Source organism: Xiphophorus maculatus, chromosome 11, assembly GCF_002775205.1.
Source record: "Xiphophorus maculatus strain JP 163 A chromosome 11, X_maculatus-5.0-male, whole genome shotgun sequence".
Taxonomy (NCBI): domain Eukaryota; kingdom Metazoa; phylum Chordata; class Actinopteri; order Cyprinodontiformes; family Poeciliidae; genus Xiphophorus; species Xiphophorus maculatus.
Genome location: NC_036453.1, coordinates 8902658 through 8917358, shown reverse-complemented (window position 1 = coordinate 8917358; position 14701 = coordinate 8902658). Strand labels below are relative to the sequence as shown.

Genomic DNA, 14701 nt, shown 5'->3' with positions numbered 1-14701 from the left:
AGGTTGAGATGGAGGATGTGCCAGCAACACCCTGCCTTATTGTGTGTGGTATGTCTGAACCAAGTTGACAAAGTAGTTGAATGGTTCACACGGGCTTTTTGTGATATATATTTGTTCATGTTTTTTATTCAAAGGGTCCTCTTGCTTCACTGCAGACTGCTTCATGTTGAGTATTGATCAGAAGATTATCAATGACCACATCACTGCCTTCTCCTGTGCCATCTGCCTGATGTTTGGCAGTTACTACTGTTTTAATATACACTACCCAGTGGGACTGCGGTCAACACTGGAGTTCCTCCAGAGGTAATTCTTATACTTACACACAGTCTATATTTACCAGCAAGATAAAGTTTTCACAACATAGATCAGAATGTTACTAGTAACCGAAATATAATAAATACAAAAGACAATTGAAATGGAGGGGAAAAAACTGCTAAATCTAAATATTCATGATAGAAATAATGCCAGTAGAAACTGTGAAAATGTTTTATCATTTCTTTGCTGTTGCTGAGCAGTGTTTAAATTGTATATTTTTTATGGCCATGGAGACAGAAGAGTTCTTCAGTCTGTTTGTGAAGCAGGATAGGCACAAAAGCCTGTCACTAAATATTCCTCTGGCTCTGCCACTGAATCCCGCCACCACAAAGCTGGATCTTGTGAAATCTTTCTGTTAAGTCATTTATAAACATAACATTAAATGCAATAAAATTTCTTTTCTTCAAGGTGTTTCTTTTCAATTAATCCGGAGAGAGGAACAAAAGTTGAGCATAGCAAGAGGAGGAAGATTTTTGCGGTCAACCCAAGAGTCCTCACGCTCATCGCTGACCTTGCAGACCATGAGTGGACTTAGACCATACTTTGTGAGTCATGTGATATGATGTGTAATGTTGTTATGTTGCGGTATGTTGAAAACTGCATTTTATTGGTATTTAAGGTTTACACTGTAAGATTTCACATTTTTCATCTTCATGTTAAATCTTGCAAATTTATGTTAGACATTTTTTTATATATATATGTATATAGCAGATGACAATAACACAGATTTTATGCTGCACCACTGTCAAGGCTTAATGAATATGTGGTGATTTACAAGTTTCAAGTCAAAAAACCTGACAAACGTGAACAGTTTTAGTTATCTATTTCAGAAAGGTTACAGTGGTGACCAGCACATTTGTTAGAAAGTTCTTATTTCTATGTATGTGCCAATTCCATATGATATGGATTATTCATTTGAAACACACTGCACCGGGGTTGAAGTGATAATGTTGTGTCATATCTGTTCAAACTTTTGCACTAATATAAGTGCTTGCTGCTTTTTGGAAGATGTGTTACAAGTTCTTTGTAATCAGTGTTCACAGGGTTGTGAGAAGTTTGTACAGCCCAAAAAGTTTTCATTAAATGGAAAAAATACAATAAAGTTTGGTTTTTGGATACTTTATGTAAAATTTACTTATACTTTTCCATGTTTTTACCATTAGACAAAACTGGTAACACATTATTTAGCTGCTCTAATCGATTTGATAATTTTACCAAGTAAATGTGCACTTTTTAATTTCACAATTTGCACTAACTAAACATTTCTTTAATGTTTCAATGTTAATTTTTTGCCAAAAAGTTTATTTTTCTTAGTTTTATATAACATTATGGCTTCAAAGTCAGTAATTAACCATAAAATCAGCAATACTGGTGCTCTTCTACCATTAAAGAAAAGGATAAATATCCTACATTTTTACAGTTTTTTCCCTTTGAAAAATAAAGACAAAACATACAGTAATTCAGGGAAATGTTAGCATGGTAAAACTGTTAAATTTACAGTAAAATGTTTTCAAATTTCATGGCATGAACCGTATCTTATATATCAATTTTAGGACAAAATATCATTTTTATAATGGTAATAATAGTAATTTTTACAGTAAAAGGTTAAAAAAAATTTTTATTACTGTAGAATCAGCAACACCAATACTCATCTATCGTAATTGTAAAAAATGTCTTACTGTAATTTTGACAGTGAAATTCTGGCAACCACAGCTGCCGGTTAATTACTGTTTAAAATACAGACAAAACCCTGTAATTGTGCAGGAATTCAGTGACATATTTTATAATTTAGACTGTTAATTTTACAACAAAATACTTTCATATTTAATGGCTCTAACTGTATTTGTAATATTGTTTTAATGGTAATTTTAGGATAAAACTTGATCAATTTCAATGGTAAGAACTGTCATTTTTACAGTAAAAGGTTGAATAAAACACCATTTATTACTGTAGAATCAGCAATTGTAAAAATTGTCTGACTGTAATTTTAACGGTTAAATTCTGGCAACCACAGCTGCCAGTATTTTACCGTAAAAATGACATTTTTTTACAGTGTAGACAGTAAAGGATGATATAAAATGTTCTACATAACGGGCTTCTGTTTTGTAATGCTTTAAGCCATTGTGTTAAAAGAAAAATCGGGGAATTTCAAACCATCTGCGGAGAACATTTTCATCAGACACTGACTGAAAAACGTTCGACTCATATGTTTCAATAAAGCTATAAAAACCGTATTTATTTCAATTAATCTGCGAAATAAAACCCACCGTTTTATGGCTTACATGGTTAAGAAACGTGATAATGTTACGAATATCTTCAAAAATTTCCTCTTCGGTCATATTTCAGTCCGTTTTCTCATCAATATGCGAGAGTTTAGAGCGATGCGCGCTCCCGCGACAGGGCATGCATTTCTCGGCATAACACCTGTTAGGTCAAGACTTGGCAATTTTCCTGAGGCCCGGTGGGGGGGCGACCGTAAGATAATGCTTCTGCATGTTGGAGTTCTAGCTAAAGCCTTATTTTTTTTTAGCCCCAATTTTCCCTTTACGACAATCTTACAACGTCCTGCAGTGTGTGGTGTGTTGGCCCGACTATCTCAGCCTGTGGGGTTTTCCCTGACTGGGAGCGAGGACGCAGCCTGTTGAACGTGACAGGTAGCCAATCAGAAAGTGCGGTTAGCGCAACTGAGAGTCCGGTGGACATCGGAGGTGATATGTGGAAATGTGTATTACTAAATGTAAAGGTCATTTTTATACATGTTTATTATATGTGGTTATGTTTATTCAGTTAAATTATTAACTACGAAAAAACATAACACGCCTCCAAATCATAGTGCAGCAAATAGAGCGGCTGCTCCCGCCGTCTTTTATCAAACGCCTTTTCTTTTAGTTTCGTCTTTAATCGCTTAAAATGAGTCCACAAACTATCACTACTGTTTGATTATTCTAAATTCATTTATGGTATGTTGGGGGTTTTACTGGATTTTCTTCTGGAATCGGGATGTTCGTGAGTGGAATCGGTTCGTGTGGTGTGTTGCTCCTGCCGTGTGGCTGGACACACGAACCGACCGAACCTGTTGGACTTTTATTCAACTCTGTGGTCACAGAAGTTTGGAAAATCGGCCGACAATCCTTAAATCGTGCCGTGTAAACCAGACCTAAAACTCACAAGCTACTCCTCTCCTCTCGTCGCGAACACTGCCCTAACGCTCTCTGACTCTGGTCGCTATGGTAACGTTTACATATACCTTCAAAATAAGATACAAATGCGCCACAAAAACGAACATTTTACTTTCGTGAAAATTTTAACTCACGATAACGACTCATGGGAGCCCTGAGCTTGTTTCTCTGCAACCAGACGGTCCATCTGGGAGTGAAGAGAGACAATGACACCCCAAGTGTTGCACGGGGTGCTGGGTCTCTACAAGCAGTTTGAAGCTTCATTGCCTCATTAACGAGCCGGTCACCATATCATGCAGAGCTTGGACTGTGGGAATCACCTACCGGGATAAATCCATTCTCCTGTCTCTTCTCTGGGCCTTTTCCCCTTCGCAAAGAAACTTTCCAAAGAATCTGATATGTTTCTGACTCATTTTGCTGCTTGTGGCTCAATGTTGGTACGCACGACGTAACCGAGAGAATCCGGTTAAAGGATTTTCAAAGTAAAAGATCCTCCAGACTCAAATAATACATAAAACGTAAATATTTAATTATTTCTTGCGCGGCCCGGTACCAATTGGTCCACGGACCGGTACCGATAGTGCAACTATCTGCTACTGAGAAAAAGAGATGGGTGAGCCAGAGAAAAATATCTTTATAAAGAGAAGTACTGAGAATGCATGGACTAGACTGGTCCCCAACCACCGGGCCGCGGACCAATTGGTACCGGGCCGCGCAAGAAATAATGAACTACTTCCGGATGTTTTATTTTGAAAATCCTAAACCGGATTTGATCGGTTACGTCTTGCGCGGCAAAATTGAGGCAACTTGCAGCAGAATGAGTAACAAAACAACATCGGAGTACTGCGCCCCCCCCCCCCACCCGCACATCGGTCTCATAGTTACCATGCGCAACCCACCCACACACCCCCGCGGTCCGCAGCAAAATTGCGAAGGGCTGACTGGTCCGCGCGACTAAAAAGGTTGGGGACCGCTGGACTAGAGTTTAAAATCTGTTTGTCTTATATAACAGTAAACCTATTAATCGTATCTCTGCCTTTCAGACAAGGAGCACACAAAATTTGTTTTCTAAGAACAAATTTGACAGCTGCACTAGGATACTGACACAGTAATTGGTAGTGTGCTAGAAGATGGGATTTTGAGTCAATATTGAGATTAACTGACTTGGAAGAATCTTAAAGGTGCGTTGTGGTAATGGCTTTGCATTTGTTCATAAAACTTAAAACAAAAAAAGGAAACCAAAAGAGCATGTATTGTTCTACAGGATGTAGTTTTATTATTCATGTTCATTTAATCACCTTTTGGTAAAAATTAGTTTTTGGAGTGCTTTAGTTAGTACACTGCCCATCTGGTGACATGGGTAGGGTTGCCACCTTTCAGAAATAAAAATAAGGCCCGTGTCATCCTACTCTCATGGGGTGGGCTGGCCGCTGCAGTCATGGACATTGTTTTATGGCAGTTTCTTGTTTAAAAAAAAGTGAAAAAAGTTCATCGAGCAATCGTTAATACATAGAGGGTTAAGGTACCTCAAAATGTTACTCCAATGGTCAACATATTTTTAATTGAGTAAAAGTAGAAAAGAACAGTCCAATAAATTACTTTTATTAAGCAAGTGTAAAAAATACAAACACACCCGATTTAATATTCAAAGTTTGTTTTCACACAACAAAAAATATAAACTTATGTGCAAATTCTGGTATTTTAAAGAGTATTTCCAAAATATTTATAGAAATAAGGAGTTAGGTTTGGAGGCTGGTTGTAGACCAAATTTACAATGGGGGCCGGGATAGTCGGTATTTTTTCATGGAGATACTTAAAAAAGAATGAAACAAAAAAACAGGACAATATTTCATCATTTGATATATAAGTAAGGCAAAGCGTCTCCACAGATATAGGCTGCAGACCCTGATCTAGCAGATGAAAAGTATGATCACCTCAATAGTTAAAAGTGTAGCACTATAATTTTCAAATAATTGTTAAAGTAAAATTGTGAAGGTTAAAAAAAATCCACTACTGAATGTTACAAAAAAAAATAAAATACAGAATTATTATTTAGTATAATTCCTTTGGTATTTCTTGTTTTTGTTGTTTGTTTTAAATTTGATAAAAGTTTGCAATATACACTCATTAGCCACATTATTAGGTACACCTTGCTAGTACTTTGTGGCATAGTTTCAGTAAGGTACTGGAAACATTCCTCAGTGAGTCTGGTCCTTGTCGACATGATAGCCTCACGCAGTTGTGCAGATTTGTCGGCTGCACATCCTTGATGTGAATCTCCCGTTCCACCACATCCCAAAGGTTCTCTATTGGATTGAGATCTGGTGACTGTGGAGGCCATTCGAGTTCAGTGAACTCATTGTCGTGTTCAACAGATCTGAGATGATTCACGCTTTATGATGTGGTGCGTTATCCTGCTGGAAGTAGCCATAAGAAGATAGGTACACTGTGGTCATAAAGGGATGGACATGGTCAGCAACAATACTCAGGTAGGCTGTGGCGTTGACATGATGCTCAGTTTGAACTGAAGCAGATCGTCTTGGCCATGTCTACATGCCTAAATGCATTGAGTTGCTGCCATTTAATTGGCTGATTCAACATTAGCGTTAAAGAGCAGTTGGACAGGTGTACCTAATAAAGTGGCCGATGAATGTACTTCATTACATGAAAGGTGATTTCTTACAGCTTTTCTCTCTTGCTTTGGTGCACTACTTAAATTATCCTGAACATTTGCAGAACATTAACTGGAATTTGTAGCCAAAGTACATTTCTATGTCAATGAGCATGTCAGAATAACAAGTCCAGGTGTCATTGTGTGTGGATGAGAGTCAAATTGAGCTTCTACACTCTTAATTTCCAAATGAGATGAAAACTTTACATTATCTGAAAAGGAGACTTTGATTCTTTGATTTTGATTCCTCTCAAGGCACTTTCCCCTGTCAAACGTTTTGCTTCCACCCAACTTTCTATTTATATGCTTAGATACAGAAATCTGTGAACAACCACCTTCTTTAGCAATGAGCTTTTGCAGTCATTTTTAAAGACCACATAGATCTGTAAACATTTGTGAATGTTGTTTTGAGTTAAGTACATGAATGGAATGTGACACCAAAGTTTCCAAAATGTAACTTTTTTATCTTAAAATTTTTGACATACTGAATTTTGGGTTTTTTATCTGGAATCCATAATTATCAAAATGACAAGATATAAAAGCTTTATAGATAGATAGATAGATAGATAGATAGATAGATAGATAGATAGATAGATAGATAGATAGATAGATAGATAGATAGATAGATAGATAGATAGATAGATAGATAGATAGATAGATAAATAGATAGATAGATAGATAGATAGATAGATAGATGTCAGGAAAATTGGACACATCTGCCCTTCAGACGCTGCTTAGTAAACAATTTCTGCAACAAATTTCAAAATAATCTATTTAGAACAAAGGGTATTGTCGGGGTGTCTATGCGGATTCTGTGAAAAATGTTGCTGGGTTGGTTTGTTCAGGAGCGTGTTTGACTTGAGGTGAAATATCTGGATCAAAGAAGGCAGAAAATTCATGATGTTCTCAGAGAGAGAGAGAGAGAGAGACGGGGAAGGGGAGGAGAGATGGTAGAGAAAGAGAGGAGGTGAGGATACACATCAAGCAGTAAGAGACTCAGAGCCGACTCGGCAGCAGAGAACTGCGCTCAAACTGTATGGATGTTAATAAGCCAGAGAAATAAAAGCGGTTGGAGCGGAGAGCGCATGTGGCCAGGCTGCGGTGGATCCCTGCCGGCCACGGCGTGAATGGGATTACGCAGGTTGCTCCGGGTCCCCTGTCGGTGCTGCTGCTGCTGCTGCTGCAGGAAACATGCGTCTGCAGAGCTTTCCGGTCCCCCCGCTGCTGCTGCTGCTGCTAACTGGGATTTGCAGCGGCACAAGTTTCCCAAGTAACATAAACATAGGTGAGTCGCAGCTAATTCTATCTATCTCAGGTCTCTTATACTACTCTTCATTTTAAAAGAGAATTTAAATTTTCTCCTGCCTCTCGTTTGACACAAAAATATCCCCGTTGTCATTATTAGATGCATTGCAACTTATGCAACCTTATTATCTTACATTATAAAGCAAAATTAGTTCAGACAGCTTTAGCGCTCAGTGTTGCTCTCGTGACTTTCAGAGAATTATTCATTATTTAGTTTGTGGTTTGAAGAATTTTACGCTCATTTACTTGCAACAAGCAGGGTAACATTTCCAAAATTTAAAGCATCGTCTCAGATGTTTTTAAATTTAAAATAATATTTTTTCTGTTTTTCACAGTTAGGAGCCAGCGTCACAACTACTGACATTGATCAAAGATTATGTTTAGTTATGACTAATAATCAGGGTCTCTTTACCTTTCAGGAACTAAGAGTAGCCTATTCTTAGTGGTACTGAGCTAAGACTCAGCATCATGGACAGAGTCACAGTTGTGGACAGACAGACGGAATCAGGCGGGATTACTTTAGTTTTGCAGTAGTAAAGAATAGAACCGCAAATTAGCAGTAGAATACCATTTACCTTATTACAAGCAAAGTTATTTTTACTGCATTCCGTTACAATCTACTGTTGACGAACATTATTGCTGAAGTTGTTTCTTCAAAATATAATCAGCAGCAAACTGTGATACACTACCATAAACTAAGATTAATCATACATAAATGTATGTCAATGTGTGAAAATATATGTTAAATAAGGGAAACTGTAATTGGTATCAATTTTATAATTATTATTATTTCTTTGTAGTATTTTGTGTTTAATGGCATCGTTTCTGTCATGGTGGGTGATAGCCGGGTTACCCACATGCAAGAACACACCAAGAGGAGCGATATGAAACAACAATAATATTTATTTTGGTGAAAGGAAAAGGGGTCGGGGGAAATAGTTCTGGAACCTGGGACTGGAGGAAACTGGTCGTCAGACTGTATATGAGAAAAAGCGGAGTGAGACACGGGATGGTTCAAATGGAATAATTCTGAGAATCTTTCGTAGGACGCTTACTTGAATGCGGAGGTTAGTATTGTCGATGGTGGCGGCTGGAGAAGTGAGTTACCGTCGGAGAGCGAGCAGGTAAGCCTTGCAGCTGGAGAGCAGGGAAATCAGTGAAGGCAAACACTCAGGCACTGGAGTGTCAGCTAGGCTGTCCTTATGAAGCACCTCCGCAGCTCTCGAAAATTAGACACAGGTGCGTCTACAGGTTGGCCGCCACACTTCTCCAGGGGCTCCGCTCACTGGTGACATCTGATGGCTGTAAAAGGAAACGCAGCTTCCCAGAAACAAAAAAAAACCCCAGGACAGAAGAGGAAAAGAAAACAAAATAAAACAGGAAAAGGAACCGCAACCTAACAGTACCCCCCCCTCAACGGACGCCACCTGGCGGACGAGAAGAGGAGGAGGGCTGAGAGGCGGTGAAATCCCTAATAAGGGAGGGGTCCAGGATAAAGGAGCCAGGAACCCAAGAGCGTTCCTCCGGACCGTAGCCCTCCCAGTCAACGAGGTACTGGCGACCCCGGCCACGCCGACGGGAAGCCACAATCCGGCGGACGGAGTATGCCGGGTGACCATCAATAAGACGGGCGGGAGGAGGGGGTTCGGCCGGAGGGCAAAGATCACTGGAAAGGACCGGTTTAAGCTGGGAGACATGAAAAGTAGGATGAACACGTAGGGAGGAAGGAAGGCGGAGGCGTACAGCTGCCGGATTGATGACTGACACTATTTCAAATGGGCCAATGAACCTGGGAGACAATTTCTTGGACATGGACTTGAGGGGTATGTCCCGGGTAGACAACCAGACCTTCTGACCGACCAAGTAAGTGGGCGCAGAGGTTCTTCTCCGGTCAGCCTGTTTCTTGTTCTGCGCGGCAGTGTTATTAAGTGCTGAGAGGGTTTCAGACCAGATCTTTTTACACCGGCGAATGTGATGTTGTACTGACGTGACAGATATGTCCTTCTCGTCATATGGCATAAGAGGGGGCTGGTAGCCAAGTGACACCTCGAACGGGGAAAACCCTGTGGCTGCTGAAATGTGACTGTTGTGTGCATATTCTACCCAAGGTAGATATTGAGCCCAGTCTCCAGGGTTTGATGTAGTCAGGCAACGCAGCATGGCCTCCAGCTCCTGATTCAACCTCTCCGTCTGGCCGTTAGTCTGGGGATGGTAACCAGAGGTTAATGACACCTTCGCCCCTAGGGCGGAACAAAATTGTCGCCAAACTTGGGAGATAAACTGAGGACCCCGATCGGAAAGGATCTCCTGGGGAATGCCATGTAACTTAAAAACGTGTTTTATGAGGAGCATGGCAGTTTGAGCGGCAGTGGGGAGTTTGCGAAGGGGAATGAAATGACAGGATTTGGAGAAGCGGTCAACAATAGTGAAAATGGTGGTCATACCCTTAGATGGAGGTAATCCCGTGACAAAGTCAACAGCGATGTGGGACCAAGGTCTCTTGGGGATGGGTAATGGCTGGAGTAATCCTGTGGGTGGCTGATGGGAGGACTTGTTCCTGGAACAGACTGGACATGCTAATACAAACTCTTTGACATCCTTATGAACTGATGGCCACCAGAACCTTCGGTTGACCAACCCAATAGTTCGACTGATACCTGGATGTCCGGAAAACTTGGAGGAATGTATCCACTGCAGAAAGCGGGATCGAGCGGAAGCGGGGACGTACGTCTTTCCCTGTGGACATGACTCAGGGACTGGCTCGGTTAACTGGGCTTGACGGATGAGGTCTTCAACCTCCCAGGTAACTACTCCCACCGTGCAGCTGGAGGGCAGCAGGGGAGCAAGTTCCTTCTCCGAGTCACCGGGTGCATGCAGTCTAGAGAGGGCGTCCGGCTTGATATTCTTTGAACCTGGACGGTAAGAGATAGACAGGTTGAATCGAGAAAAAAATAACGACCAGCGAGACTGTCGAGGGTTGGAACGTTTGGCTGACTGAATGCGAGACAGGTTCTTATGGTCAGTCCAAACTACAATGGGATGCTCAGCTCCCTCTAGCCAGTGTCGCCATTCCTCTAGGGCGAGCTTGATTGCCAGTAACTCTCTGTCCCCCACGTCATAATTGCGTTCTGCTGGCGAAAGTTTGCGGGAGAAAAATGCACAGGGGTGAGTCTTATTATCTTTTTCTGAGACTTGAGACAGCACGGCCCCCACTCCAGAGTCAGAAGCATCGACCTCGAGGATGAACTGTCTTGCTATATCAGGCTGGACTAGTACTGGGGTGTTAGCAAACAGGTTCTTGAGTCGGTTGAAAGCTTCCTCTGCTTGTGGGGTCCAGGTAAAACTAGACTTGGTGGATGTGAGTGCAGTTAAAGGTAAAGCGGTCTGGCTATAATTTCGTATGAACCGGCGGTAAAAGTTGGCAAAGCCCAAGAACCGCTGCAGCTGTTTACGGGTCTCGGGTCTAGGCCAGTCCAACACAGCTCCGATCTTGTCCTCTGAGGGTCTTACCTGCCCGCTCTCAAGGACGTAGCCCAGGAAGGTAACCGATGATCGGTGGAACTCACACTTTTCTGCCTTAACGTACAGTTTGTTCTCCATAAGGCGTTGGAGAACCTTCCGGACATGCAGCTTGTGTTCCTCCAGGGACTTGGAATAAATCAGTATGTCGTCTAGATAAACGAAGACAAACACATTAATAAAATCTCTGAGGACATCGTTTACGAGGGCTTGAAAAAAGGCAGGCGCATTAGATAACCCAAACGGCATAACTAAATACTCATAGTGTCCCATGGGTGTCTTGAATGCCGTCTTCCACTCATCTCCCTCGCGAATGCGAAGGAGGTGGTAGGCATTACGGAGATCGAGTTTTGAGAAAATTGTGGCTTCTTGGACGGGTTCAAAGGCTGAGGAAAGCAAAGGTAGAGGATATTTATTTTTAATGGTGATCTGGTTCAACCCCCTGTAGTCAATGCAGGGCCTCAAGGACCCATCCTTCTTCCCCACGAAGAAGAACCCTGCCCCAAGGGGTGACGAAGAAGTGCGTATGATGCCTGCTACTAACGAGTCATTAATGTATTTCTCCATGGTCTGACGCTCTGGACGGGAGATATTATAAAGTCGGCTGGTGGGTAGTGGAGCTCCAGGTAACAGATCTATGGCACAATCGTAGGGACGGTGGGGGGGTAGAGTGAGTGCTTTGCTCTTACTGAAAACTGCAGCCAGATCCTTATATTCGAGGGGAACCAATGAAAGGTCAGGGGAATTGGTCTCATGCTGCTCTGCTGTTATAGAAGTCGGGGGAACGGCAGAGTGGAGACAAGTTGCATGGCAATCACTGGACCATGACTCAATAGTAGCCTTTCTCCAATTTATTTGTGGGTTATGTGCGAGTAGCCACTCGAACCCCAGGATAACAGAGGAACTGACTGCGGGGAAAACAAAAAAAGAAATCTGCTCTGAATGGTTACCAGAAATCACAAGACGGACGGGTGTAGTCTTCTGGGTTATTCTGGGCAGGACCTCACCATTGAGGGCTGAAACACGAAGTGGGACCGGAAGTGGTTCTGTAGCGATTCCTAGTTGTTCAACAAGGGTAGAGTCAATTAGATTTTGTTCACAACCTGAGTCAATGAAAACTGCCAGAGGAAGAGATTGCTGACGATGGAACAGTGTAGCGGAAATAAGGAGACGAGATCTTCTATTAGTGGGTTGCACCGGCAGCCTCCTCGTCGTTACCGCCGGGCCTGCAAGTTTAAACGTACGGGACAGTTAGCAATGAAATGGTTGGGACCCCCACAATACAAGCATAATCGAGAGACTAGTCTTTTTTGCCTCTCCTCAGGTGTCAGGCGGGTGTTACCCAGCTGCATGGGTTCAGGTTCTGCGGTCTCCGAGGGGTTGGGTGCTTCCTGAAGACTAGGACGGGTAGCTTGTAGGGGGGCTCTGACTGAGGGATTTCGGCGATTTCTCTCCTTGGCTCGAGACCGAATTCTATTATCCAGTCTTATGGTCAGACTTATAAACTCCTCTAGAGTCGCAGGTTCATCCAGAGTAGCTAACTCATCTTTAATCTGTTCACTCAATGCATGAAAGTAAGCACTTTTAAGTGCCGTGGCATCCCAATTTGAGGCTGCTGCCTTTATCCTAAAGTCAATGGCAAAATCAGACACAGTTCTTTGCCCCTGTCTTAGGCTCCAGAGTTCTCGGGAAGCTGAAGTCTGGTCTGTTTCTTGACTAAACACCTGTTTTAATTCTTTAATGAAATCGGGATAGGAACAACCAAAATCAGTGGGGGAGGAAAACTTAGCTTCGGCCCAAGCCAGAGCTCGACCGGACAGCATGGACAGCACATATGCTATTTTAGCGTTGTCGTGTGGAAAACTCTGAGGACAGGAATTGAAAATGATGGAACATTGTAAGATAAATCCTCCACATTTGAGCACATCACCTGTGAACCTCTCGGGAACTGGCAGCCGAATCTCCGAAAACGTGGGACGGATTGGCGGGTCTGGAACTGCAGGTGAGGCTGGGGCTGGAGGCTGCGCCTGCTGAACGGAGCCTTGCAAAAAGTTAGACAACTCGGTTAACCGACGGTTTGTTTCGGCCTGTCTGTTACTCAACTCTCTTAAAGCTGAATCATGTGACTGTATGAGAGCGTGTTGTTCCGATAAAGCCCTTCTTATAGCGTCTGCTGGGGTAGGTTGTTGGCCTGAGTGTTCTGTCATGGTGGGTGATAGCCGGGTTACCCACATGCAAGAACACACCAAGAGGAGCGATATGAAACAACAATAATATTTATTTTGGTGAAAGGAAGAGGGGTCAGGGGAAATAGTTCTGGAACCTGGGACTGGAGGAAACTGGTCGTCAGACTGTATATGAGAAAAAGCGGAGTGAGACACGGGATGGTTCAAATGGAATAATTCTGAGAATCTTTCGTAGGACGCTTACTTGAATGCGGAGGTTAGTATTGTCGATGGTGGCGGCTGGAGAAGTGAGTTACCGTCGGAGAGCGAGCAGGTAAGCCTTGCAGCTGGAGAGCAGGGAAATCAGTGAAGGCAAACACTCAGGCACTGGAGTGTCAGCTAGGCTGTCCTTATGAAGCACCTCCGCAGCTCTCGAAAATTAGACACAGGTGCGTCTACAGGTTGGCCGCCACACTTCTCCAGGGGCTCCGCTCACTGGTGACATCTGATGGCTGTAAAAGGAAACGCAGCTTCCCAGAAACAAAAAAAAAACCCAGGACAGAAGAGGAAAAGAAAACAAAATAAAACAGGAAAAGGAACCCCAACCTAACAGTTTCTAGAGATCCATCCATTTTTTAACATCGTTATCCCTAGTGGGTAGAGGAGGGGTGCTGGTGCCTCTCCAGCTAACGTTCCGGGTGAGAGGCTGGGTACACCCCGGACAGGTCGCCAATCCATCACAGGGCAACACAGAGACAGACAGGACAAACAACCATGCACACACACATACACACACACCTAAGGAGAATTTAGAGAGACAGTCATGTTTTTGGACTGTGGGAGGAAGCCGGCTTAACCAGAGAGAACCCATGATTGCACAAGGAGAACATGCAAACTCCATGCAGAAAGACCCTGGGCTGGGAATCGAACCCAGGACCTTCTTGCTGCAAGGCAACAGTGCTACCAATTGCGCCACTGTGCAGCCCATTTCTAGAAATCCTTTTATAATAAACACATTTTTATTTGACTCAACTGTAATGAAGTCATATATAAATAGAAATTATTAAATATTCCATTAATCTGCCTTAGATTACATTTGATGTAAAGTTGTACAATACAACTTCACTGAAATGAAAACATAAGCAGACAGTGGAATACTGAGAAATTTCGTTGTGATTTTGTCCGCATAGAAATTGGAGATGGACATGTGAATGGTTGACAGAGCTGAAGAATAATCCAACAGAGTAGTGACATGTGTGAAACCCCAGTGATGTCAGGCAGTTACCAGAGCATCTGACAGACAGTCTAAAAAGTGTAGCTTAGATTAATCAAACAAATATTAAATGGGGTCTGAATTTTTCTTGAAGTAACATGCAGGGTTGTCTCTCCTGTGGCTGGCATCTAGTTGTTATCCCTTTCTGGTCAAGCCACAATGGTTTCTACTGTTATATGTTTTTATTCAAGGTTGCAAGCTGATGATCTGAACCTGAACAGCATTCGATTTCCATCAACATTTAGAATGGCATCTCTGCCTACAACAACACATT

General features: G+C 42.4%; 1 protein-coding gene across 5 annotated transcripts in view; it reads left to right on the top strand.

The window, feature by feature from the left end:
* The first annotated feature begins 7124 nt into the window (after positions 1–7124).
* LOC102232915 (glutamate receptor 1-like) overlaps positions 7125–14701 on the top strand; it is a 158502-nt gene continuing 150925 nt past the window's right edge. For 3 of the 5 annotated variants that reach the window (XM_023342027.1, XM_023342030.1, XM_023342026.1), the window contains exon 1: positions 7127–7450. In XM_023342027.1, coding sequence (XP_023197795.1) covers positions 7357–7450 — 94 coding nt within the window. In that variant the 5' untranslated portion in view covers positions 7127–7356. Of the gene's footprint in view, positions 7451–14701 lie in introns of all 5 variants that reach the window. The other 2 variants (XM_023342031.1, XM_023342029.1) reach the window with 2 other exon arrangements.